We start from the raw sequence: 26668 nt of genomic DNA, 5'->3' as shown, positions 1-26668 counted from the left end.
TTTATGGGTTGTGTGAGGTGGGGAAGTTAGATGAGGGGATGCAGTTGTTTAAGAAAATGGGGGAGGACTATTGTTGCCCTAATGTTAGGACCTATACGGTACTTATTGATGCATTGTGTGGTTTAAGTAGGACAATGGAAGCCTTGAAGTTATTTGAAGAGATGAAGGAGAAAGGTTGCGAGCCCAATGTTCATACTTACACTGTTCTCATTGATGGCATGTGTAAAGATGGTAAACTTGATGAAGCGTCGAGGTTGATGATTCTGATGTCAGAAAAGGGATTTGTTCCTACCATAATTACTTATAACGCTCTGGTTAATGGTTACTGTATGAAAGAAATGGTGGATGCTGCCTTCAAGATATTGGAAGTGATGGAATCTAATAAATGTAGTCCTAATGCCCGAACATACAATGAATTGATTTCTGGATTTTGTAAGGCAAAAAAAGTGCACAAGGCCATGGCATTACTTAATAACATGCTTGAAAGAAAGCTAGCTCCAACTATTGTAACTTACAACTTGTTAGTCCATGGACAATGTAAAGAGGGTCATGTTGATAATGCGTTTAGATTGCTTAGGTTGATGGAAGAGAGTAATGTAGCACCTGACAAGTGGACTTATGGTCCTCTAATTGATGCATTATGCAAAAAAGGCAGGGTTAAAGAAGCTAATGCGTTGCTTGATTCTCTCAAAGACAAAGGCCTGGAGGCAAATGAAGTGATGTATACTGCTTTGATTGATGGATATTGTAGGGCAGCCAACATGGATATTGCTTTTAATTTGTTTGAAAGGATGCTTGGAGAAGGCTGCATTCCGAGCTCCTGCACTTATAATGTGCTGGTTAGTGGGTTGTGCAAAGAGGGCAAAATGCATGAAGCATCTGAATTATTGGAAAGGATGTTGGAGAGAGGTGTGAAACCCGATGTTGTTACTTGTTCTATTCTCATTGAGAATATGCTAAAAGAATATGCCTTTGGTTATGCCTATGCAATGCTTGATAAAATGGTTTCTCTAGGATATAAACCTGATGTTTGCACTTACACTTCCTTTCTTCTTGCATATTGCAACCAAGGGCAGTTGAATGAAGCAGAGAATGTGATGACTAGAATGAAAGAAGAAGGCATTAGGCCAGATTTTATGACCTACACTGCATTAATGGATGGGTATGGACGTTTAGGATTGATGGACGGTGCATTTGATACCCTTAGACGTATGGTTGATGCTGGATGTGCACCTTCTCAGTATACCTATGCTGTATTAGTTAAACATCTTTCACATGAAAAGCATACTAAAGGAAATGTAACTGAAGTCAGACTCGATCTGAAAGGTGGGGTTCCTTTAATAAACATTGCTGATGTATGGAAAGTGATGGATTTTGGTACTGCTCTGATGCTTTTTGAGAAAATGACTGAATATGGTTATGCACCTAATTTGAACACGTACAGTGCGCTTGCTACTGGACTTTGTAGAGAAGGAAGAATTGAAGAAGCTTGGAAATTGTTTGATTATATGCATAAGCATGGTTTGTCTCCTACAGAAGATATGTATGATTTGTTGATAAACTGTTGCTGCAAGTTGAAAGTGCACGAGAAAGCCCTGCAGATTCTTGGTAACATGGTCAAGCATGGTTTAATACCACACTTGGAGTCCTTCAAATTGCTTGTTTGTGGGTTATATGATCAAGGCAATAGTGACATAGCGAAAGCAGTATTCTGTTGGCTGCTAGAGTGTGGCTACAATCATGATGAAATAGCTTGGAAACTTTTAATTGATGGCTTACTTAAGAGGGGGCTTGTTGACAGTTGCTCTGAACTGCTGGACATCATGAAGAAAAATAATTGCCAGTTAAATCCCCAAACAGATTCAATGTTAATAGAGGGTCTTTTTGAGAGAACATAGGGCGCATAGAATGGTGATTCTGTACCTCTTAGACGAATTCTTTTACTGTACTGGTTAGAGTTACATGTAGTATATCTCACATATGTTGGAAGAGTCCTCAATTTTATATGTGAAGGAATATTTCCAATTGCGCTTCTTAAGATAACACCTTGATTGACTGAGACTTCTGATTTGCCTCGTCAAAGTTCAATGGAGCAGCCCAATAATTCAGGATAAGCAAATTCTTTCAATGAAGGAGAGGCAAGTAGTCACTTACTATTTTACGTAAGATTGTTGTTCAACAGAGGTGAGGCAAGTGAACCGTCAGCGAAGTTGCTACACCTTCATGGTTGCAGCATCAAGATGTTGTGCTTTCCTACCAGGTAGTTGCTTTCAGTTTGATGTTTCCATTGCATCATGTTCCCTGTTTATGAAGTGTTCTTTTTTGTAATATGTAGGAGGCTATAGTACACATTACATTTTAAAATTTTTTATTAATCAAATTTATCAAGTTCTGAAATATCTTTGTTGTGTTTGACTGTTTTAGTAGTGATCAATCTACTTAATATTTCAGGCATGGTTTGAAACAGGAGTTGATGTTTCCTTTGGTGATACAAACCATGGCTGAAAGACCATCATGAGCTTCAATTTGAGCTCTATGGATGGAAGCCCATCTGATATTTTTGGGCCTGAAAATAAGCTTGATTCTTCTTACTTTTACATTTCAAATGGGATAGTGCCGAAGGTTATACTTCTCTTCTACTTTACCTAAACTTAGGAAGAACAAAAGAAGGAAATCCCACACCAAAGCATGCTTAGGGGCAATAAAAAAAAACAACACTATTACAGATGAGAGAAGTCTAGATTTTCTTCACCTTTTTTTTGGGGGATAAGGGGGAGTGGGGGTTCTGGATGGTCGAATTTAATATCTGTCTTCTGTCATGTTAGTCTTCCCCTTAACCTATGCAACATTGAAAGTAATTTCCTTTTGTATTTTTATCTTCAGCAGTGTTATAATTTGAAAGTTGCACCTTTTCTTTGTCTCAGAGCTAGTGTTTCAATTTTCTACTTCTGGGTGTTGTCTTTTATATGAAATTACATGAGCTGTAACGAATAAGGAATTGAAAGTATAATTTGCCTAATGTGCCAAAAAGAAAAACTGAATGACAATGAGAAATTTTTCCAGAAAACATTGAGCCTGCTAACAAAGTGAATGAGTTGAATAAGTCGTCCTCATATGAACCTGTTGCTCAAAGAGGATTCCTTTTTGAGGCACTAAGCATGATGAGATTCATTGCTTTACTTAGTTTTTTGTTAAAGTCTGTCTTATAATTGCTAGAATGCTGAGTTTAAGATTCCATTTTCTTTGTTAAATCTTTTTCCCTTCAGAATTGTGATATTCATTTGTACCACAGGGATCTGTTAGAAGCAATTCAAGCCAGAGCATTGACAGAAAGTGGTTAAGGTATGGGTTAAGCTACCTTTATGAGACTCATCATTTGGCTTCTCAAGAAGACAAATCTCTGCTCCATATGTCAAATCTGAACTATGGTGGATATAAAATATTCTTATTTTCTGTACTCTTTTCAGTGTGAAGCTTCTCTCTCCATTAGGACCTTTGCGTCCTTGATCTTCTGAAAGAAAGCCTAGATGGTTGAGAGGACAGATTCAACAGGTTTTTTAAACATCTGAACCTCATTTTCCCAAATTCATTTCGCATCTCAAATATATTATCTTGTTTCGAATGGAATACCACTTTCTGTGTTCTTGAATTTTTTTTAATTTTTAGCAAGACAACTTTATATTTGATAGCATTTGTTCCAAAGAGGAGTCTTTAGTGTGAAAGATACCCTTGAGGAAAAGCATAGTTTTGAATTTGTATCACTGAAGTTATAGATGAAGTTTCTCCTATTTTAACATAGTAAGGTAACTGCAAATATGTATACATTGTTTTGTGTATGGTTATTTAGACTATGAAAAGCGTTTGGGCATGGCCTGGGTCTGGGTCTGAAAGTGTAGGCCTGGATGTGGCAGACCACACCCATAGTTCTCTTTCAGGGTTGTTTTGGAAGTTTAGAGCTAGACCAGTGAAATTTTCATGGATCTGCTTAATAGCTGCAGTTAACATGCCGCTTTCAGTTATAGATTTACCAGGATCTGAAAGTTTCTTACTAAGAGTTTCTTTCTCCCAAACCATACCCTTATCAGACATGATATGACATTGGCACTCTGGTATGTGATCTGTGTGTGAACTTCTTTGAAGTTTGGACTCCCTCAAAGTCAATGAACATGAAGAAAAACAGAAGGAGGAAGGAAAGGTCCAAGGTTTATATCATGGTTTTGAAATGTAGGAGTGCATTAGGATTTTATTCTAAATATGATGTGATTTCTTGCTTCTTTTACATCTTCTTTTCCTGTGCCAACACTGAGGAATTATTAAAACACAAAATACACGTTTAAATAGATTTTTCCATTTAAACATGTGGTACAAAATAGTTTAAGTGGGTTTATATTGTCATATTTTCTTGATATGCTCCTTACAAAAGAGCAGACAGGACAGCCCCCTGTACTCATGTCCAAGTCTTTAGAGGTGTTTTGCCATATCTTAGTTATAGAAAATTAATGAATATAGGACGCTAGACACATTGCTGTACCCAACTCCCATACCTGAGACCAAGTAACATAGGTGCTAATTTGCTGCTTATTTTGTTCTTGACGGATTGATTTTGTTATAATCTGAATAACATCGCAATTCAGTCTGAACTAGTTTCTAACTGGCCTTCTCTCCTAAAACTTTATCTTGCTGAAGTTGTTGTAGATAGATTGTGTACTGTTTCAGTCTTGTAGATCAGCCCCTTCTTAGGCTAAGGGGCACCATTCGTGCTGGTATGTTGTAAGTGATTCTTATGATGTAATTATGTCTAATCATGTAAGTTGAAACATTTCTTGCATTTGGTTACCATAATTGCAGATAAATTCACTCAGAAGAATGAATTTTAAGAGCTCAATAACCATTTCAGAGTTCGGGGGCTTGATGGACGTATTTCTGTGGACGCACTTATGCCTCCAACTGGGAATTTATCACTGCAATATGTTTTTTCAGGTACTCGGATGATGTATGTCTGAGATGTGGCATATTCCAGCCATTAATTCCCCAACCCTACCCCACACAAAAAAAAATGAATAAATGAATAAAAAAGAAGAAAATTATTGTTATTCCATGTGATATGGCAAAAGAAGGGACAGTTACTAATTGGCTGAGAATGTTCACGAGGTCTTGATAACTTGATTGAGAAAGGATCTTTTGAGTTTTGTCCAAACTTTGCTTCACTTCTAGAGAATTCCTTCAAAAACTAAATTGAAAATTATAGCAATCTTGTCAGGGAAGTGTGTCATTTCACGTTAATCTCTTTCCTAGCCAGTTTAACATTACCTCCTTGCCACAGTAATACAATTCTGACATAAAGATTCCATGCGACTACATATTATTTCTGTGCCACCTCTGTGTTGCATTCCACCATTCTGATCATTTAGGCCTCATTTCATTGACCAATATATGCGGCTTAGGAGAGTAACCTGAATACTTAACTAGAGATTTCACTGTTGGCTAAGTAGGTGAGCTTAAGAAGAGTAGTTAGATTTCTCAAAACTGAAAACTTTATGCCAAACCTGGGATTGTGAATTGTTGTCTTTTGGTGATGATTAGATTCCTAGCCAATGAAATTGGACAAAAAGAGTGTTACATCCTTTTTGACTCAAATGGAGGTATTGGCCAAGTTATGCTCTCTCTCTTTTAGGAATTCTCAAACTATTACAATTCCAAAACAAAATTTAAAAAATGAATGGTAACCTTGTCAGATCAGTGGTTTATCTGACAATAATCGGTCTTAGAGCTAATTTAATGATGGCCTCTTTCCCATAGTCTGGAGTCACATGAATAAGCATTAACTTCCTATCAGCTTTCTGTCAAACTAATGACAAAAAATTTACATCTACTGTCAACTTCTGAATGTTCAAGATTGGTCCTAGGTTGGGTGGAAAGGGGGGAGGAAGTGTAAGTAAAAAAATGGTCCTTGGTGTGCCAGCACAAAAACCTTCTGCTTCAGCATTCAACCATTTGAAAAAATGAAAATTCTTAAAATCGCAAGTTGAAAACATAAGAAAAAAATTATAAGAGAAAATTCATGGAATGCGATTCGTACTTAGAAGATTATGGCTTCTTTAAGTTATAAGAGAAAAATTAAACAAAATGAAAACTAGAAGGACTACAATTGCAACCATATTTTTTATTTCTCGAAATGCTATTGTGGAAGTTTATTGTATTCTCATAAAAAAGTAACTAGATAGCAAATTGATTTTAGAGACAGTTTGTGCTAAATGCTACATGTTCTATGTTGAGTATCACTGTTATTATTTCCCAAATGCTGTAGTTGGAATTCTATAAATCCAAAAAAAAAAAGATCATGAAACAACTGGACAAAATTGAAAATTTCCTTACAGGTCTGTGTTTTGACCTACCTATACACTTTTGGAGTTGTAAAATGGGGTCACAGGTCTGTGCTATTGATAATTTCAAGTTCTTGGATTCATGCTTCCTTTCATATATTCAGTTTCTTGCTCCTTTGCTGTCTGTGTTTCGACCTAGAATACTGAAGTTCAGTACAGCAAGGGGTTGCAAGTAATGTCATCTTTTTAAAGATGAAAAAAAATTATATGATTGGCAAGATTAACATTATTGTTTTCAAAATCAATTGTGAAAGAGAATCAGCTGTTAAATGGCCAAAGACACGATGTGATTTGAAAGTATATCTTTGAACAATGTGCCTTAGTAGATTTCATGGTCCTAACCTTTGCCATAGTCATAGAATTGGCCACTCACCTGAGCTTCAACTTCTATCTTGTCCTGAATTTGGTTATACCTGAGGAAGAATCTTGGATCTTTAATGGAAGAAATCTTGCTTATACTTGGTGGTCGTTATGATCATTTATCATGCACGAAATTATGAATAATGTGATTTATTTTGCTTTCTTGCTTCCTTATTTTATCTTTGTAATTGATAACTGATCAGGCAGTGACCAATTGCAATAGAAGTTAATTTTGCTGTATGCTCCCAGATGGATGTCAACATGGACTTTAAATAGGCTGGAGCAAAAGTTTCCTCCTGATCTTTTTGGTGCATGACATAGGTTTCTGATGCTTATCGTGACATCTTTGTTTAACTTGTACAGCTGAGTTTTCACTATATATAATTTTGGGCCTCAAAATACTGAGCAGTGAAGCATGTTGTGAGAAAGGTCATTGCATGGTCTTTGACTCTTTAAAGTTTGGTTGCTGTCCTTCAGTCAGTGCTTTAAATCTCAAATCAGACCGGCCAGTTTGGCCGGAACCCATTGACTGTCTTGTTGAACTCTGGATTTTCTCTGCCAAATTCAATTTTTTCTGGAGGGTTTTTATTGTTTTAGATGAAACCATAGCATGAAAAGATTTGAGTTTTTCTTATCTCCTTCCTTGAGCCATTTCACATGAGTTTTCTTCTGCCAAATGATCTTTTCCTATTTGCATATTTTCTTTGCAGAGTTATTGCATCGTGTGATTATTCCATGGCTGCTGCTTGTTGCCTTTGTTGAAACTTAAAAGGCCTGAAATCAAAATGAAAACAGAAAAGCAAAAAAGAAAGAACGGATGAGAAGAGAACGAGAACAGAATAAAGAAAATAGGCAAGGTTCTGTGTGTGTTCGTCGCAAGGAAAAAAAACATTGATCAAAGTAAGGAGGAGAAGCCGATGAAGCAAACAAGGATGAGTCAAATGGAGTGGTGAAGTAGACGGAAGGAAGGAAGGAAATGGTGTTCAGGGGAAGAGGACAGCAGAAGAAACAGGAGGAATTTGTTGTAATTGTTTGATGGCTTTTATGCTTTAAACTTTTGAGATATTCTATAATGACCCATAACTTTTGAAACTGTAAATTCACCCCTGAATATTTTAATTTGGCAGCTTTAAAGTTCTAAATTCATCAACTATGAATCTGAACGACAGATATATAACTAACCAATGTTCCTGCTGGGTTGTTACGTCTTATTTAAAGTTTATTGTAAAAGAATACAAAAGAAACCAGTTTTAAGGCCCATTTGTCTCACGGGAATTAATTTGGAGAAGGTTTGGTCCATCTTTTAAATCCTGATGCTTATAGAGCAAAAAAATCTGTTCGTATTTTGAAATTTGTTTATAAAACTAAAGGTAGAGATGACCAAATAAGATAAACTAACCCTTTTTTTTGTTGATAACCATCCATTGATCCCCTTAGATACACACATTTTCCCTATTATAGAGCTATAACCAATATATGAAATAGAAAAAATTATCTGTCGTTACATTTTTCAATAATTTAAATTCTTAATATCATTTGAGGAGTGATAAATCTTTTTTATACTTCCAACGGTAAAATTAAACTCATGGGTATAGTACTCAAAATGGACTACAAAACCCCTTACAAAATAGAGGGTTAAAAATGTTAAAAAAAAAAACACTACGAATAATACTATTCGTATATCAACTTGTATACAAATCATAGGAGGTCTTACTAAAGCTTTTTCCTTGAATAATAATCTCTGACATAATCCATTTTTGTTTGGGATAATTTCAGAAACCTCCCCTGAGGTTTCTGACATTTACACTTACCTCCCCTGTGGTTTGAACAATTACACTGACCTCCCCTGAGATTACTAATCCTTTACAAATTCAGTCCAAATGATTAAAATATTATTTTAGAGAGTGAAATTAGAATTTTGTACCTGATTTGTCCTTTGTGCCACATGTCCAATGAATGGCAAAATATTACAAATTAATTAACAATTAATAAACTTTAACGAGCGTAGTTTATAGGCAAATACGTATTGCCTATTTAAAGTACCAACTCTTTACATGAATTTTATTTTCAAACATTTATTTTATCACAAATATTTATTCTCAAATACAGATTTGTATTTACTCTCAAATATTTAATTTTTGTTAAATACAAAACCTACCAGTTTTTCTTCCGTAGAAATATTAATATAAGGAGTATAGTTTATTGATTTAGAAATTAATAGTTTATGAGGCCATTTATTTTTTTAAAAATATTTAATTTATATTAAATAGATAACCTACTGATTTTTTTGCAAGAATATTACTTTAACACTTTTAAATTTTTAATTACAAATGTTAATATATTTATCATAAATTAAATATTTGAAAATAAAATATCTGTAAAGAGTCGATACTTTAAATAGGATATGCGTATTTGCCTATAAACTACACTCCTTACTTAAATCAATAAACTACACTCCTTAACTTAAATCAATAAACTATACTCCTTATATTAATATTTCTACGGAAGAAAAACTAGTAGGTTTTGTGTTTAACAAAAATTAAATATTTGAAAGTAAATACAAATCTGTATTTGAGAATAAATATTTGTGATAAAGTAAATGTTTGAAAGTAAAATACATGTAAAGAGCTGGTACTTTAAATAGGCAATACGTATTTGCCTATAAACTACGCTCGTTAAAGTTTATTAATTGTTAATTAATTTGTAATACTTTGCCATTCATTGGACATGTAGCACAAAGGACAAATCAGGTACAAAATTCTAATTTTACTCTCTAAAATAATATTTTAATCATTTGGACTGAATTTGTAAAGGATTAGTAATCTCAGGGGAGGTCAGTGTAATTGTTCAAACCACAGGGGAGGTAAGTGTAAATGTCAGAAACCTCAGGGGAGGTTTCTGAAATTATCCCTTTTGTTTTCAAAATCACTCCCAGAGTGGACTTCCAGCATGGTAAGGTGGATTGATCTGCGTATCACCAAAAAAAAAAGAAGAAATAATTTATTTTGTATCTAATACTTTATAATTTCATGTAAATAGTTCGCATGTAAAGTAATTAAAATTAAAAAAAAACCATGTCAAATAAATGAAGTCAATTATGTGTTTCTTTGACCTTACATATTTTGCAATAAATTGCTTACATATCTCAATACACAACGAATCAGAACCACTGAGGCTCCAATAGTAGGATTACTAACAGCAAAAACCTTAAAGCCATCATCCGTAGAAAGGGCATTAACGCCACCACTTACAAGCAAAATCACTAGAATTTTTTTAGTAACTAATAAAATAGGGAGTTTGAGTATTGAAAAAAAATTCTTTTTGTTTTGTGAAAATTCGGGGTAATATGTCACTATACATGAATATAATATGATGGAACCCCTTTTCATTATAAATATCATGATAAATAGTACTTTCTCCTATGTCATGTCAAATCATTCGTGGATGCAGCTAACTCCTCGTGAGATAATTGTATGATTTTCCAAGGTAAAAGGGCTCCTGACCAATTAGAAACAAAAATAAATAGAAACAAGTTCCAATAAAAGGAACCCAAGGACCATATTCTTCTCCAATTTGGGTTTTACTAACATCTCGAATAAATTCAAGAACATGTTCGAAGAAGGTTTTATTTAAAGTCTAATTTTAGGTGGAATGTGTTTCTGATTTCTGATTTCTATCTTTTATGAATCATACTTTTTTCACAAACTTAACTCAATCGAGTTCAAATAACACGCAGGTATAAATTAATCTAGTTAGGATCCGGGTAAGAAATGCCCGATTATTCTCTAAATTCAATTCTTTTATAAAAATTTTCGTTGAAAGAATATACATAGATATATTTTTATTTATCATTAATATTACCAGACTCAATACACAACTTTTTATTGAATCAATAAAAAAAATTATGGATAAATCCATTAATAAAGCAAATAAAGAAAGGATTAATAAAAAAAATAAAAAAAATATATGTCCGGACAGTCCAAAGTCTCAATAATAAGCTCTTGGTCTTCTGGTAGCAAAACAACGTGGATGAAGGCGTGTAGGTGCACTATTCTGCAATGGAGATTGCAACTTTCTATAAATTTCCTATTTGTCATTTAATGACTGAACTTTGCTTATTTCTTTTTTTGAGGATCGACGAATCAAATGATATTTTTGTTCCAACTTTTGCCTCTTCTTCTCCTGCTGAATCAAACCTTTCCAGAAAGGGTAACTGCTTGACGTTGCATATTTAAACTCATTAAAGCCCGATTCGCATCATTATGTTCAATAAAAGGAATGAGGGAAACTCCAATAGAAGGGAAACAGCCCGGATCACCAGCTAAAGCCCCTAAATGACTGCTCAGTGATAAAGGAGGTAGGGGTGCAGAGACAGCCAGTTGAGAGATAAATGACCTTCCAAGGGCCACCTCATGGCATCCAAGTTGAGAGAGATAAATTGAGCAAGTATGGTCGTCCCTTGTTGGGATGTACTATTAAACCTAAATTACGTTTATCTGCTAAAAACTACAATAGAGCTGTTTATGAATGTCTTCGCGGGGGACTTGATTTTACCAAAGATGATGAAAATGTGAACTCCAACGCTTGTTAGTATCTCATATAGTCCTTTATGTCCCTGGCCGGTAAATGGACCTCTGTGAGCTTCTAAAATATCTTTCAAGCCATGACCGATATCCCAGTTGGTCCTATACATATGACCTGCTATCAGGAAAGAATTGCAATAGCTAAATGGTGGTGTGCAATATCGGTCAGCCACAGACCCCCAGTTACTGGATCTAATCCTCCACGAAAGATAAAAAATTCCGCATATTTTGATCAATTCAAGGTGAAAAATGGGGTTGCTCCCTCGGCAAAACTAGGATAAAGTTGAGCCAACGGATTGGCTGATGTTTCAAATTTTAATATTGGTTCACTAGAACTATATAAACCGATACCCAAAACTCCCATTAAGAGAAAAATAGAACCCTCGCCATATACAAAATAAATTTTGTAGCCGAGTACAGACATTTCTTTCCTCCCCACATAGATAGAAGTAGATAAACAGGAATTAATTATAACTCCCACATAATGCAAAAAAGTAAAAGGTGCCGAGAAGAAAATAATCTTATTTGAGCACTGTACATCGCTAACATCAGGAAATTAAATAACCGAGAATCCCCATATTGAGATTAATTAATATGAATTTTAATTTTATTTGTTTAATCAAAGGGTTCTATCCATTTTTTATTTGGGGTGAATTTGAAAAAAGAGTTAATAGCCTGTAGTTCGGTTGTATCAATTATCATTTTAACGATCAACTTCTCCCATAATGATATCTATGCTACCTAGTATCATCATAATATCAGCCAATCACTCTTGACATAATTCTAATCCAGTGGCATGACAAACAAATCTACATGATTTTTAGGTGTCAAATGCATCTCACTTGTTGCTCTCAATTGATACTTGGGCTTCAGTGGTGGTATAGTTGGCAATGCATTCATAATATCTTGTAAATAGGCATGTCCATAAGCAAGAAGAAACACAGTTGAAATACACAAAAAGTGAAAGTATAAATTTTTAATAAGTATATTTAAGAAAAAGTATATATTTTTTATTTTTTAAAAAATGTAAGTAGGAGAATTTAAACTTGAGATCTTTTACTTATATTTCTTCCTCCCGAACCACCCAATCCATCACTCCCCCAAGAAAAAGGAGTATATCTTAAGCAACCATAAGACGATATTAAAGTGTTATAGGAACCCATTTAACGCTATTATCGTGAACAATTACATATAAGAGACTGTTTACTTTCTGATCTAATCTTAAAGGCACACCATCGTCTTCTAATGAGACTTAACTATTAATAAGTAAATTAAATTTATTGAGACAAATACAGCCCATGTTCAAATCCCAAAAAACTTCAAAACCAACAAATCTCTTGCAACAACAATATTTTTGACTCATAAACTTTTATCCAATCTGAGCCAGTACTTTCGTAAACAAAGATAGCACATTAAGCCGAAAATCATATTCTCCCTCTTGTTGGCTTCCAAACATTATATGGTTTCTTGAAAGGTACAAAACCCCCTTACAATTAACTGTTGAAACACCACATTTGATCAAATGGGCTCCATTTTGCTACTTCATCACTCCTTTTCTAATGCTTATATCATAAAACCAAAATAGAAAATAAATCAAAAAACAATTTAAACAACAAAAATGTTCCGAAGAAAAAAGGGGAAAATAGACTTACGGAGGCTCGAGTTTTGACGACATTAAATTTTTTTTTTATATTATAATAGTTGTTAGGCTTGACACTACACTCTAGGTTACCCAAATTTATTGAGTTTCGTGTATGGTGGTCCTAGTTAAACTTGCTGTGATATGTGTTGTAAATTGGTTACCATTTTTTAGTCAAGATGTGGCTGTATGAATTGCGAGAGGTTGGTTGCTGTTTTTTTTTTTTTTGAGAGCTGCGAATTAGTTTGATATGCTAGATTTATAGCTTTGGCGTTTATTTGGGCAGCAGAGAAGTTGCAATTATAGTGGAGGTGATAAGGATTGGTGTAGTCTGAATTATGGTATGCATGGTTGCGAAGTATAGATTTAGAAATTATAGCTAAATTTGTATTTATTTGCATGAATGACAAGAAGAGTAATTTGCAATGTTGCCGAGAGTGAAGGTATAGTGTTGGCATGTAGAATCAACGTTTTGTGCTACTTTAGTTTATGCTAATGTCATGTATACGTGTGACTGTGGATGATATGGGGTGTTTGTTGGTTTGTTTATTATAGGGTAAAACACATTTAATCTCGTGCGATCTGATCTAAAGTAACAGAATCTCCCTATTATTTAAAAATATTCAAAACGCTCCATTTTGGTTTGGACTAGTTTGGAAAATGGACGGAAACCATTTAAATTGACGAAAAGACATAAATTTTCTATATTAACCCTGTCTTCGAACTATACCAAAAGTTACCTTTAGACTTAATTAAAATTTTAAAGACTTTCTTGCTTCATTTAAAACAAAGGTAAAACTGAAGGGCTCATTTGAAATTTTAAAAGATACGTCATCTTCTCTATTCTAGGTTTCTATTGCCAAGCGAAGTTAGAACACTAAGCACTTTTTCTTTTTTCCTTTTTTTTTCTCATTTTTTTTTCTGTTTCCCATTTCCCTTCCATTTTCCTTTCTTTTTCTTCCATCTGTCAATCAAACCAACAATTTGCCTGTCACTGCCATCACCTTCTCGCCATTGTTGTCGTCTACATTTTTATCGTCATCTCTATTACTGTTGTATCTCAATATAAATTCAAGATTTTTCATGTATTCCGTGTAAAATTGATGATACATATCTATATGATGGCTCTTGAAGATCATCTTAGTACTAAATTGTACAAGATTTGGATGTGATTTGAGGGTACAAAGAGGGTTAGATCCACTTTGATTCTAAACCTGTTTTACTACTTTTTGGCCATTTTTGACCAAATTGGACAACAGAAAAAAGTCCGCACCACAAATAGAGCTCGGGATGCATGCTTGATAAAGTTTCGACAAGCCGTGGCAGCCGGCACAGTGGCGGCCGCATGGACCGATGTTGCACGGCTATATTTTTGCTTATGGGATTCTAGTTTGCTGAAACAAGGGCAAACTTAGAAATAAAAAAGAGGAAAAAGAAAACAAAAAGAAAAAAGAAAAGAAAAAGAAAAGTAAAGTCAACGTCAAATTACCATCTTACACTGTCATCCATACTGGCGTATCAAGAGTGTACAGCTCACTCTCTATTATTTGCATGGTTTTTGTTCATTTCCCAAATAAGTCCCAACTAAAATGGGGTCTTCTAGTTATTTTCAAATAATTGAGAGATCTCATGACCTTAGACTAAACCACAAGGAGGTTTTATGTATTTTACACTTTATTATATAAGGGCATGGTTGGGAAATCTTTTGTGTTCAGGAGAATTGTCTAGCCTATTTTTATATATATCTGGAGTAATAATTTGAGATGGTGGTTTCTTATAAAATTAATTTCTTTGTTAGTTTTTATTTTTGTTGCAATTATTTGATTTACTTAAATTTTTTTCTTTTAGGAATGTAGATTATAACAAATTATACGATGATGAGTCAGTTGAATGATAAGCTCTGTGGCCAGGCATCAAGGTTGATTATAATTGAGAATAATCCTATTCAGCATATGAGAATTTTAGATAGAATATATCAGCAATTTGTATTTTTTTTGATGGATCAATAAGAATTATTTATGTATTTGGAATTATATAAGTTAATTATAATTTGTTCGATTAATATGTATATTTATGTATTCAATAGCAAGATGATAGAATGCAAGGCGTTGTTTATGTGATTGATGCTCAAACATTGGATTAATTTTTTGAGTTGTATAGAATATATGATGCACTTTTTGATAATTCATGCACTTTTATTTCAAAATGTAATTGTACAAGAAAGGCACGGTCATCAAGAATTTGTAGTAATCAATGAGCAGTAAATTTCATGATTTTCCTTTCGGGTATAATAAGATTATTGTGTCTTGCGTATGAATTAATTGATTATATTGTTATAGAATGAGGCATATTATATTCTCTATATGGGAAGGTTTTATGAACGACTACATTTTTCAAAAATTGTGCATGTGGGTAATTGTTGTCCTTTCGAGGACATCTATAAAATTGAAACAATACAAATATTAGTTATTATAATTTGTATGCAAACAATCTATAAATTAAATGGTGGGTTTATTAAGGTTTCTTATTGTAGGTATGGTATTTTCAATTTTATTGATTTTAAAATATGTATTTAAAATAATACTATTCATTGTAGGTGTTTCTCTTAGTATTCGAGCAACAACAACTATACCGCTTAATCCGAATATTTTGTGAGAAATATATGCTGATACTTAATTATATAAGTGTTGATTTAAATATATGAAATGATTTTTTTTTAGAATAAATCGGTTTCATGAAAGAAAATTGACTTGTATGTTGGTTGTGTTTGTACGATAGAATTAGTGGTATAAAATTTGTTATGGTAAACAAATGAAGGAAATGCAAAGACAAAGGAGAAAAGAGGGTCAAAAGTTGTGTACAAGTTAAAAATACAGAATGAGTTTTATGATCTATGATATTTATTTATCAGTATTGCTATAATAAAAAAAAATATCAACACCAGATTTGAAAACGAATAGTATAGGTCCTAGGATTAACTTTATTTGCGGAAGAGAGGAAAAATAGGGGGTGGTTATAAAGTGGGGCATCTTCCTTTTTATCTTTATTAATTAATTCATTCAGTCGTAGTCGTATTTTATATTTTTTTCTTTATTTATTGTAACGTATTTGTGTGTTTCAAATTTGATGACCAAAGTTAAAATTATGGTGAGTACTTGAAAAGAAATTTCTTCATATTAATACTTTGACAAAGACATTATTTGTGATTGATGAAAAAAGTAGTAATTCAAGTTGTAATAACAAAATTACAAAGTAGACAAATATAAAGAAAGAGTAAGAAGAAGTGTGCAAAAGTAATAAGCTTGTAAAGAGTCTTGTGATATAAGATATTTGTCTGACAAGATTGAGAAGAAACCACAGATCCATGCAATGAATCCACTCAATATGTTAAGATTTATGTATCTAGGTTAGGTGCTCCCCCCCCCCCCCCTCTCTAATTCCTATGTGGTGGCTCTCAATGGGGCAAAACCCTCCTGATAGTCTATATTTATAGGCTATAGTATTATAAATGGGAGAGAAGAACCTAACCCTAGTTTCTGAATTGGACCCTTTCATTAGGGAACCCTAACTAAATATAAACCCTACACCTTACATACCGTACCCAAATAGCTTAACTGAGATAGACCTAGACCTAAACAGTAGTGGATCACGTTACAATGGGTTTTACTGATCTTATTTAATCCGTTTTGACAAAATAAATAATTAGTGACATCCTAAATAAAGTAAATATTTCTAACATTCTCCCACTTGGGTAATATTAATTAATTTGAGTTTGAAAAGAAAAAAGAAAAAAATTGAAAACTTTTTTTGGGTTAAGTATTGCTACAGCGGCCACTGAAAAAACATCTCAGTTCAGAATTCCGTCCAATGAAAGTATTTGCACTGAACTGTAAATGTCCTTGCATTATTTAACAATGTAGGACTTGTACAGTTACAAATACTAATACTTCATTGACATGAATTCCACATCGAGTGTAGTGTGGTTTGACTCACATGATCCAAAAGTAAAGTGATCAAGTCGATCAAAACCAATACCACAGGTCTCAGCTCTTTGGTTAATGGATTAGCAAGCATATTACTCGTTGCAATATGCTCATAAAGCACATCAACATTATCAGCCCATTTCCTTAACATTAAAGAATTTTAGGCCAATATATTTTGCACCACCAGAGTTCTTTATGAAAAATACAGCAGCGGAATTGTCAGAATAAATCTTCAATGGTCTAGCAACGGAATCAATAAACTTAAGGCTTGATATGAAATTTCTCAACCACTTAGCATGAGCCCCACCTTCATAGCAAGCAATCAAATTTGCCTAAACGGTGGAAGAAGCTATCAAAGATTGCTTTGAACTCTTTCAAGATATGGCACCGCCTGCTAACATGAAAATATATCTCGTGGTAGTTTCACTGATAGATGATAGAAAATCTCGTGGAAGATATATCAGCATGAAGATATATCAGCATCAGTGAAACTGATAACCTGGAGATCATCAACATGTCTATAAATAAGTATATGATCTTTGTTTTCTTCAAATACCGCATCAACTTCGTCGCAGCTACCCAATGTTCATGACTAGGATTTGCCAAGAACCTTCCTAATACGCTTATTGCATAGGTAAAATCAGGTTTTGTACAAACCACAGAATATATAAGGCTACCCCCTACACTGCTGTAAGGAATTCCTTGCATAGAATTCCTATCAAGATCATTTTTATGACACTACTCTTTACTTAGCCTGTCACCTTTATCTAATGGAGCCACACCTACTTTATAATTCTACAGGTTAAATCTAGCAAGAACGTGATCAATATAAGCAGATTGAGATAACTTCTATAGTTTCCTTTCTCTATCTCTATGGATCTCTACACCAAGAACAAAGCTAGCTTCTACAAGATCTTTCATATCAAAGTCATAGATAAAAAACCTTTAACATGAAGAAACAATTCCAAATCACTGCTAGTTGATAGGATATCATCCACATAAAGAACAAGGAAGATAAATCTACTCCCACTGACCTTGACCTATATGCAAGAATCCACTGTATTTTAAACAAACCCGAAAGATGTCACCACTTCATGAACCTTGAGGTACACCGCCTGGAAGCTTGTTTCAAACCATAAATTGACCTTTTCAATTTACACACCATTTGTTCCTTCCCATTTTCTTCAAAACCTTCTGATTGCTTCATGTAAACTTCCTCAAATAGATCTCCATTCAAGAATACCGTTTTGACATCCATTTGTGGAGTTCGAAGTCATAATGTGCAATCAAGGCCATGACGATTCTGAAGGAATCTTTCGATGAAACTGGAGAAAAAGTTTCTATGTAGTCTACACCTTCCCTTTGTGTATATCCCTTAACAACTAGTCTGTCCTTGAATCTCTCCACATTACCTTTAACATCTTCTTCATTTTAAACACCCATTTGCACCTAATGGATTTAAAGCCTTTGGGAATTTCAACTAATTCCCAAACACCAATATACGCCACAGACTGCATCTTTTTTTGCATTGCAACCTTCCACTTATCTGATAATGGACTGGCAACTGCTTCTTTAAAAGTCACTGGATCAACAACTCTATAAATGTCAAAATCATATTCACCTAAATAAACATAATAATCGTCAGATAGAACTTGCCTAAAAAAGAAAAAAAAAAAGAGATAGAACTGGCCTTCCATCATGTCGAGAACGTCAAAAGGGAGCAGTCTCAATTTCTAAATTTTGCTGTGTGACAATGGGATCAGGATTATCATTGGCAGGATTGGATTGCTCAATATTTTCTACAGGATTTTGAACGACTCTTTCATGCATTATTAGGATAGTTACAATCGTAGATTGTGGTTTAGAAAGCACTATATCATGAGAGCAATCACAACTACCAATATCATATTCCAAGAATTTTGCAGTAGTAGATTCAATAGTTCTTGTGCCATTATTTGGACAGTAAAACTAGTAACCTTTAGAGGCCACTAGGTATCCAATGAAAAAACCACGAGTAGTTCTGTGATCAAGTTTCTTTTCAAGGGAATTATAGATTCTGACTTCGGCTAGACAATCGCAAACACGCGAGTGATCGAGGCTAGGTTTTCTACCAGTCCAAATTTCAAAAGGAGTTTCGGGAACAACTTTAGTGGGAACTCTATTTAGGATATACATTGTTGTATAAAGGGCTTCACCGCAAATTGATTCAGCAAATTGGTTCGACTCATCAAATACCTAATCAGGTCCTTAAGAGTGCGAGGCACTCAGCCATACCATTTTGTTCAGGAGTTTCAGGCATTGTATATTGAGCTACTATGCCACATTTTTCTAAATATTCAGCAAAAGGACCTTTGGATTGACCAATGTCTGTATGTCTACCATAATATTCACCATGTCAACCCTGACCACTTTAATTAATTTACCCAATTTCCTCTCAACTTCAATTTTAAATATTTTAAATTTATCAAAAGCTTATAATTTGTGGTTAATCAAATAAACACACCCATACCTAGAATGGTCATCAATAAATGTGACAAAAAAATTTTTACCACACAAATTAGGTGACAAAGGTCCACTAATATTTGTATGAATTAACTCTAATAGTTCCAAACTACGTGTAGACCGTTGTATTTTAGATTTTGTTAATTTTTCTCATGAAATCAATACAAGTGGTAACATCATTAAAATTCAAATTAGGAAAAGTTCAAAGGCTACAATTTTCTTGAACTTTAGGATTCAAACCTTGATCTTGTGGCTCTAATACCACTTATTGGGTTTATTAGACTTCAATACCAAAGAATTAAATATAGTAATAAACACAAAGCATGTACTGTTATTTGTAACCATTGAATCCTGACAAGATTGAGAAGAAAACATAGATCCACATAATGAATCTACTCGATACGTTAAGGTTGATGTATCTAGGTTAAATGCTCCCTTTTCTTCTCCAATTCTTGTTTGGTGGCTCTAAATGGGGCAAACCACCCATGGCAGACTATTTTTATAGGATGTAGTATTATAGATAGGAAAGAGAGACCTAACCCTAGTTTTTGAATTGGATCCTCCCATTAAGGAACCCTACTGAATACAGGCCCTACACCTTACATACCACACCTAAATAGTTTGACTAAGATAGATCTAGGTCCAAATAGTGGTGAATCACGTTGCAATGTGCTTTACCGGCCTTATTTAACTCATTTTAACAAAATAAATAATTAGTGGCAGCCCAAATAAAGAAAATATTTCTAACATGAGCAACATAACAAGTTGCTATTAAACACAAGATATTTTCAGATATATTAGGTGTGCAAGTTTAGTGTGGGATACATGTTCACATAAGTACATAGCAATGGACAAAAAGTTAATGAAGTTTTGCTACTTTGGTTCTCGCAATAGTTGTAATATTTTATGACTTAAAATATTTCTATATGTGCTAAATGGGTTGAGTGTGGCTTCTTCTTGTTAATTATTGCGTATTTTCTTTTACTAGATAGCTGCAATTTCTAATGTGTTTTTACTCTGCATTGTTGTTGCAGGCTAAGAGAAAAATAAAGAACTCAAACTAGATGTGTTGGATGCTTCAGTATCAGTATTATGGAGCAAGAGTAATTCACTTGTTTATGTCTCAGTTGTGATTAGGATATTTACTATAATGAGATAAACTGTTGTGACTGGATTATGCTCCTGATTTGCAAATAAAATTAGACGTTTCTAAGTTTTTTACTTGTTGCTTCCATTAGCTACACTTTTGAGGAAGCAGTAGCTATCTTCCAATTTCAAATGCATCTCTTTCAATTTAGAATTTTTTTGTGCATTAATATCACCTTTATCCTTCACTATCAAATTTCTCTGCATAAGTTTAAATTAATTATATTGTTATCATTTTTTTTATCAACGTTGTCTCTAGCAACTTAAGCATCTGTATCTCATATTATGCAAACAATATTATTGCCACCATATTAGCATCCAATGCTTCAATGTCTTTTGACAAAGTAATGCATGCTAATTAGTGTATGTACTTCACTCAACATACATGTATTTTAATAACTACCTAACCCATTCATATATTCCTTTGTAATATATTATTAACTTACTTAATTCTATAACAAATCAATTTGGTTCCCTTTCTAAACACTTTTAAAGTATGTACTCTTTACAAATTTTAATTAAATTTTTATTCCATAAAATTGAGCAGTGGCTGCGCTCAGCAGAGTTACCCCTATTCTACTACCAATATAGAGCATTGCAGACACACAAATTTAATGTTCAATATGTTCGATTTGCATAGGTAACTTTAAATTTTAGTTGTGTTTAATAAGTAAAAAAAAAGTACATATTAAACTTGTAAAAGAGATAATAATATGTACAATAGCTATAGATTCTAAAAAATAGTAAGATAGTACTAGTATGCTATAATAAAGGATAACAAATAGACAAATAGCAGCCAACTAAGATGAATTTCAGTTTTATGCCATCATTAACAAGACTTCTTTATAAACAATATTTTTGGTAAGTTTGTACTTAAAGAAAATATATATAGTTAGAGACTTATTAGGTACTTTACTATTGTTTAGTATTATTTTGCTTCTTGATAAGGTCACATATAGCTGTTTATCGAAGAAAATGGGCTCCTTAAGGTATGAGCCAGCGAAATCTAAGGTTTATTTTTTTTTTGTGTTTTGTTAATTGTTATTGCATTCGTAGTCTCAAAGGAAATTGTACGTGCTTGAAAGGAATTAAACAGAACTCATCATCTGAGCATTCTAGGGGTATCCGAGGAATAAATACATGCTTACCTACAAAAGACTCGGATGCTATGTCTACTTGGATAGCATTGTTTGCAAATTCTTTATAGATTAGTTAAATATCATTTGAAAGGCCTTTTGTTGGATTGAAATTTTTATCAGCATAATGGGACGATTTCTCTTTAGTTTTAACCTGTGTTTTAAAACTCGGATCGGATCGGTCAATTTGACTGGTTGAACCGAGAACCGGCCAAATGTTCGGTCCGAGTTATGCTAAAAAATCGGGTAAGTAAAAATCCGGTCAAAAACCGGGTTTGACCGAAAAAAACTGGATTTTTCGGTTCAATCAGCATTCAAAAAAAAATCTCAAATTTTTTCAATATTATGTTTTGACCCATAGATTGTTAAAAATTATTAATATACCTCAAATATTTCATACTTTATCAATATTTTCTTAAAGTTTGATGTTATTTTTCAATTAAGTCCATAATTTTAATTCTAAGCTTGTTAATGCTCATTAAATAATATAAATTGCTATTTGATTGTTCTAATTTCTTTGTATTTTCTTGTTAAATATATTTGAAACATCAAATATATATGAATATACCTTTATTAATATTAACATGTTATTAGGTATTTTACATATAATATTTTAATTTTTAAATAATTTTTATTTGTGACGTCATCCGGTTCAACCCTTATCGAATCCGGTTGAACCCATTGACTCCTGACCCCTGAGCTTGATCGACTCGATACCCGGTCCGATTCTAAAAACATAGGTTTTAACTCATGTAGTGCCAATCCTTTTGGAGTCAATGTGTTCAAGAAGTCTCGACTCTCCAATTTCCATTTCGAATCGATTACTTTATCAAAGTTAAGGTATGTTTTCATAAGGTTAGGAAATTTTTTTGATCAATTGTTCGTTTATTTCATGGACAAAATCATTTATTTTCATAAGGCTTACTCTATTACCATTTCTATAGAGTAATCATTATTGATGAATGGCAAATCCATTGATGGTGGAATTTGGATTTAATTAGAGTCATTGCTTGGTTCAAATCATCACTAATTCTGAGCAAAAACTCACAAAAACCAAGATACAATCGTATACACAAATTTTCATAAAGTTTGATTTTGATAACTCACTGCCAAATTGGGAGACATTACAAGGGAAGCATTAATGATATCATCTTTGTGGCCTTCTTTTACTGCGAGAAAAGTTTGTCAAAAGTCTCCTCCAAGGACAACAAACTTGCTCCCAGTGAAGACTCCTTATTAATAATGGGCCTATTTGGCAAACAAGTTTTTAGGCAAATTTGTCAGTTACAAATTTTTTAACAATTTTAACTATAATAATTTTAAAAAACTTCTCAAAATTTTTAAACACTTTAAAATATCAAAAAATTTATACATTTCAAAAATTTTTCCGACAACTTTTATAGTAAATTACATTAAAATTTTAGACAAATACCCAAAAAACTCATTTGGCAAACAAGGCCAATGTCTTCTAGTATTTCATTGAATCTTTCAATAATTTTTTGCTTTGCCATAGTCGTTTCATCCTTGAGCTGTGCATCTCTGATCAGTTGGCTAATGTAGTTTATTTGCCAATATACCAAGTCTTTGAATCATTGTCATGCAATGAAATTTTAAATCTTGAATGTACAATCCATCCACCAACTAAAATAGAAGTTCCTATACCTGAGGTTGTTGATACAAGTGTAATTTCACCATTTGATCTTATTGTTGCAACTGCTGCTTTGTAGAGAAAAGTCTAACCTATACCTCCATGACCATCAATGAATGATGCTAACGGATAATCGTTATTGATAATGGAGCACCTTGTCACATGCCACTTTTTGGCCTGGCTTTAGATCGTTCAATACTAATAACTCATTTTCAGAAACAATTATGTTTCTTTCGACTTCAATCTCCGGTTAATCCACTTAGTGGCCAAATCACCTGAATGAGGGGTTACTGTAGGCTATGCTGCTAGACAGTAGACACGCTCCTGAGCTAGTAGGGCTTCTAGTGAAAGCCAGTAAGAGAAAGTCGAGATGGACAAAGATACTATTGGTAGTACTAGTGTGGGAAAACAGTTCAGGTTGACTAGAGGGGAGTAGAATTGTACGCTTGCCACTGCAGAAAGGCGCTTCAAAAGTTATGTTTTCACCTGTTTGTTAGTGTCTTCTGAACCTGAATTTCCTTAGGCCACGTCTATTGGTGCAATTAACTGCCATAATGTGCTCTTGTAAGTGTTGAGACATTTATTGCTCAATTGATAATCTTTCAAACACTTCCCCATTGCCTGCAGATAGCCATCAATAATATGCATAATCTTTGCTAGTACAGATTTAATTAGATGGGATAGATGTGTATTCTTGAATATCTTCATTGAGAAAATCTAGGACTTTTTGCCACAAGTCTTTTAGATTCCTAGCAGTGAATAGATGTCTCAAGGAAGTTTGACATGAATCATAGCTTCTTGTAAACATGGCTCGACACTATTATCATATTATAGTAGTCTAAGCAAATTCATTGCCTCACAAAAATATCTATAAGTGTAACCATAATAATTCTCAAATTTTTTTAAAAAAATTGGTTTCCATATATGTATAAGTAGCATTCTCCAGTAAAATTATTCTCTTTCTGATGGATGAACATACAAAATCCTACTAATCACTTCTTTGTTCTTCAATTGTTACCAAACTCTTGCCTTTTGGTCCCAAGTGAACTACTCAAGAAAATTAGCATAGAGGCAGCTTAAGGACTTTGCAATGTCATTTCTTCTATTCATAGAAAAGAACTTTGTTAACACTGTTTTTGATTAAGCTGGATTGCTGACAATATTATGTAGCAGTCAATCTTATTGGTAGTTTGTTTTCTAAATCAATCTGAAGAATTATCACAGTAGGTGAATTTGATTCAAATCAAATCCATAGATTTGCCCTATAGCATTTGGAGGAGATACCTGTCTGACATTAACAAAATTCTTGATTTTGCCAAGTATTTCTTGGTCGATGTTGTTGTTCTCATATTATCACACCCCAACTCTACTGCTCCTAAGATTCTATCATTGGTGGATAACCTACCTCTTGCCAAGACTCACTCAATCACTAATTTAAAGATTAGCAACAGCTCGCATTTACTAAAAAGACATTTTTGTAGTTTAAAATCTATGCCTTGAAGGCATTACATTATTATGTAGTGAAAATTAAGTTCCATTTGAATTCAATAGATTTTATTCATCTTTGGTGCACTCAACTATTGTAGTTATATATGCAGGGATAATTTTGGGTGATCTTGAAAGGAACGAGACATTTTATGTAGCCATATTGAGATTCCAGGAAGTAAAAACAAAGAGTTTTAGGACAAGCTAATATTTAAGCAACTGAGGGCCGTAGTATCTCAATTAAATTGAAATGTAAACTTTAGCAACTTGAAAAAAATTAGTAGCAATAAACCATGGATTGCTAGAGAAGTTGGAGGTCAATTTCAAGAGCTAAAGAGACAAGTTCTAATAGTTAGGAGGCAGAACAATAATTTGAAAAAGGAAAGAAAAATGTTCAATTTTAGAAAAAAAAAATTTATAGTAGAAGAGACAATATCGAGTTAATCTTATTGTGGGTGTTGCACATATAAGAAAGTTAAGAAATATGATGGACTGTCTATAAGATAAAATTAGAGGACTATGAAATAAAATAGAGACTACACACTTAAAACACTACCAAACTTTATTAGCAATTGTTGACCAAGAGTAGTACAACCACATTAAGCTAATGAAAGAAAATGGAGGAGTCAATCAAAGATGATCCCGAGGAAGAAGAGTTAGATGAATGGAGATTGAAGAGAATGACTTAGAGGAGCAATGTACAAAGGAAGATCTGAGAGACCTTGAAATAATTGATCCTTAGGAAAGAAAAATAAAGATGTGTAGGTTTAGAAAATTTATAGAGTGGTGCAAGATGAATGTAGAACTTAGTTGGTAGGAAACAAGTAAATCTTTAGGGACTTGAATTTAGGTTATGTGATTACAATGCGTTAACACCAAAGTAGGAACAATAATCATTGTAGTGATCAAAAACCATTGTAATTATGGAGATTACAATTCCTTAAAATGTGATGAGGCACTTGGGCCGTTTATATGACATGATTGCAGATGCATGGGCACAATTAAGGATGGCAACAGGGCGAGATTGGGGCGGGCCTACAAATTCCCCCCGCCCCCGCCCCGTCTACCGTCCCCCGCTCCCCCCGCCCCATTGCCATCCGCAAGCTCTCCCCCTTTCTCGTTACTTCTCCTACTTCAAATTTTATATGAAATTTTTTAATTGGATTAGAATTATACAAGTTGTAAGTAGCATTACACCTTTTTATTGTTTCAAACAATAGTGTATGCATTAATAGACAGTTTGACTTCGTGAGTCTCTAAATATAAGATTAATTATTTTCTATAGCATTTATTATATTCTCCTCTTTTCTTAAAATCAATTGTTGTTAAATATTTGATAAATTAGAATGGTCAAGATTTACAAGGGAAACTATATCGGGAGCCAAGTACGAGTTAGTATCTAATATTCATTTACCATTTTCCTAATTATGCTTTACATTAAAATTATATTGACCAAACAAATCATTAGTGAACTATCCTAAAAACCCACTACTAGAATAACAATATTCCGATGTTCATTCCCTCAACAGCTTCCAATAATAATCAAAACTCACTGTAGTCTCAAAATTAATCAAAACTCAAGATACTCTAACAATTCATAGTAGAATAAGTAAAAGCTTAAAACTTAAGAATTAATTACAGTTGCCTTCCCTAAAATTTGTCCGCATCAAAATAAAGGGTTAATAGCATTAAATCCCCTTAACGTTTGGGATGACTTGCACTTTTCCCTGTATAAAGTACTTTGCCTGTTTCATTAATGAAAATCAATTTTGACTGTTAAATAATGTCTGAACTTCGAAAATT

At 33.5% G+C, this 26668-nt stretch overlaps 1 protein-coding gene across 1 annotated transcript; it reads left to right on the top strand.

Moving 5' to 3' along the window:
• Window positions 1-5: 5 nt before the first annotated feature.
• LOC113755395 (pentatricopeptide repeat-containing protein At5g65560-like) lies at window positions 6-7928 on the top strand (the record flags this gene model as incomplete). Its single annotated transcript, XM_027299403.1, has 5 exons — window positions 6-2260; window positions 3293-3342; window positions 3468-3552; window positions 4898-4980; window positions 7454-7928. A coding segment is annotated over one exon (1893 nt), but the record flags the coding sequence as incomplete, so codon positions are not given.
• Between the last annotated feature and the right edge of the window lie 18740 nt (window positions 7929-26668).

The sequence above is a fragment of the Coffea eugenioides genome, unplaced genomic scaffold (genome assembly GCF_003713205.1).
Source record: "Coffea eugenioides isolate CCC68of unplaced genomic scaffold, Ceug_1.0 ScVebR1_1467;HRSCAF=2320, whole genome shotgun sequence".
NCBI lineage: Eukaryota > Viridiplantae > Streptophyta > Magnoliopsida > Gentianales > Rubiaceae > Coffea > Coffea eugenioides.
The sequence above is the reverse complement of the archived record's forward strand: the minus strand, read 5'-3'. Positions and strand labels throughout refer to the sequence as shown.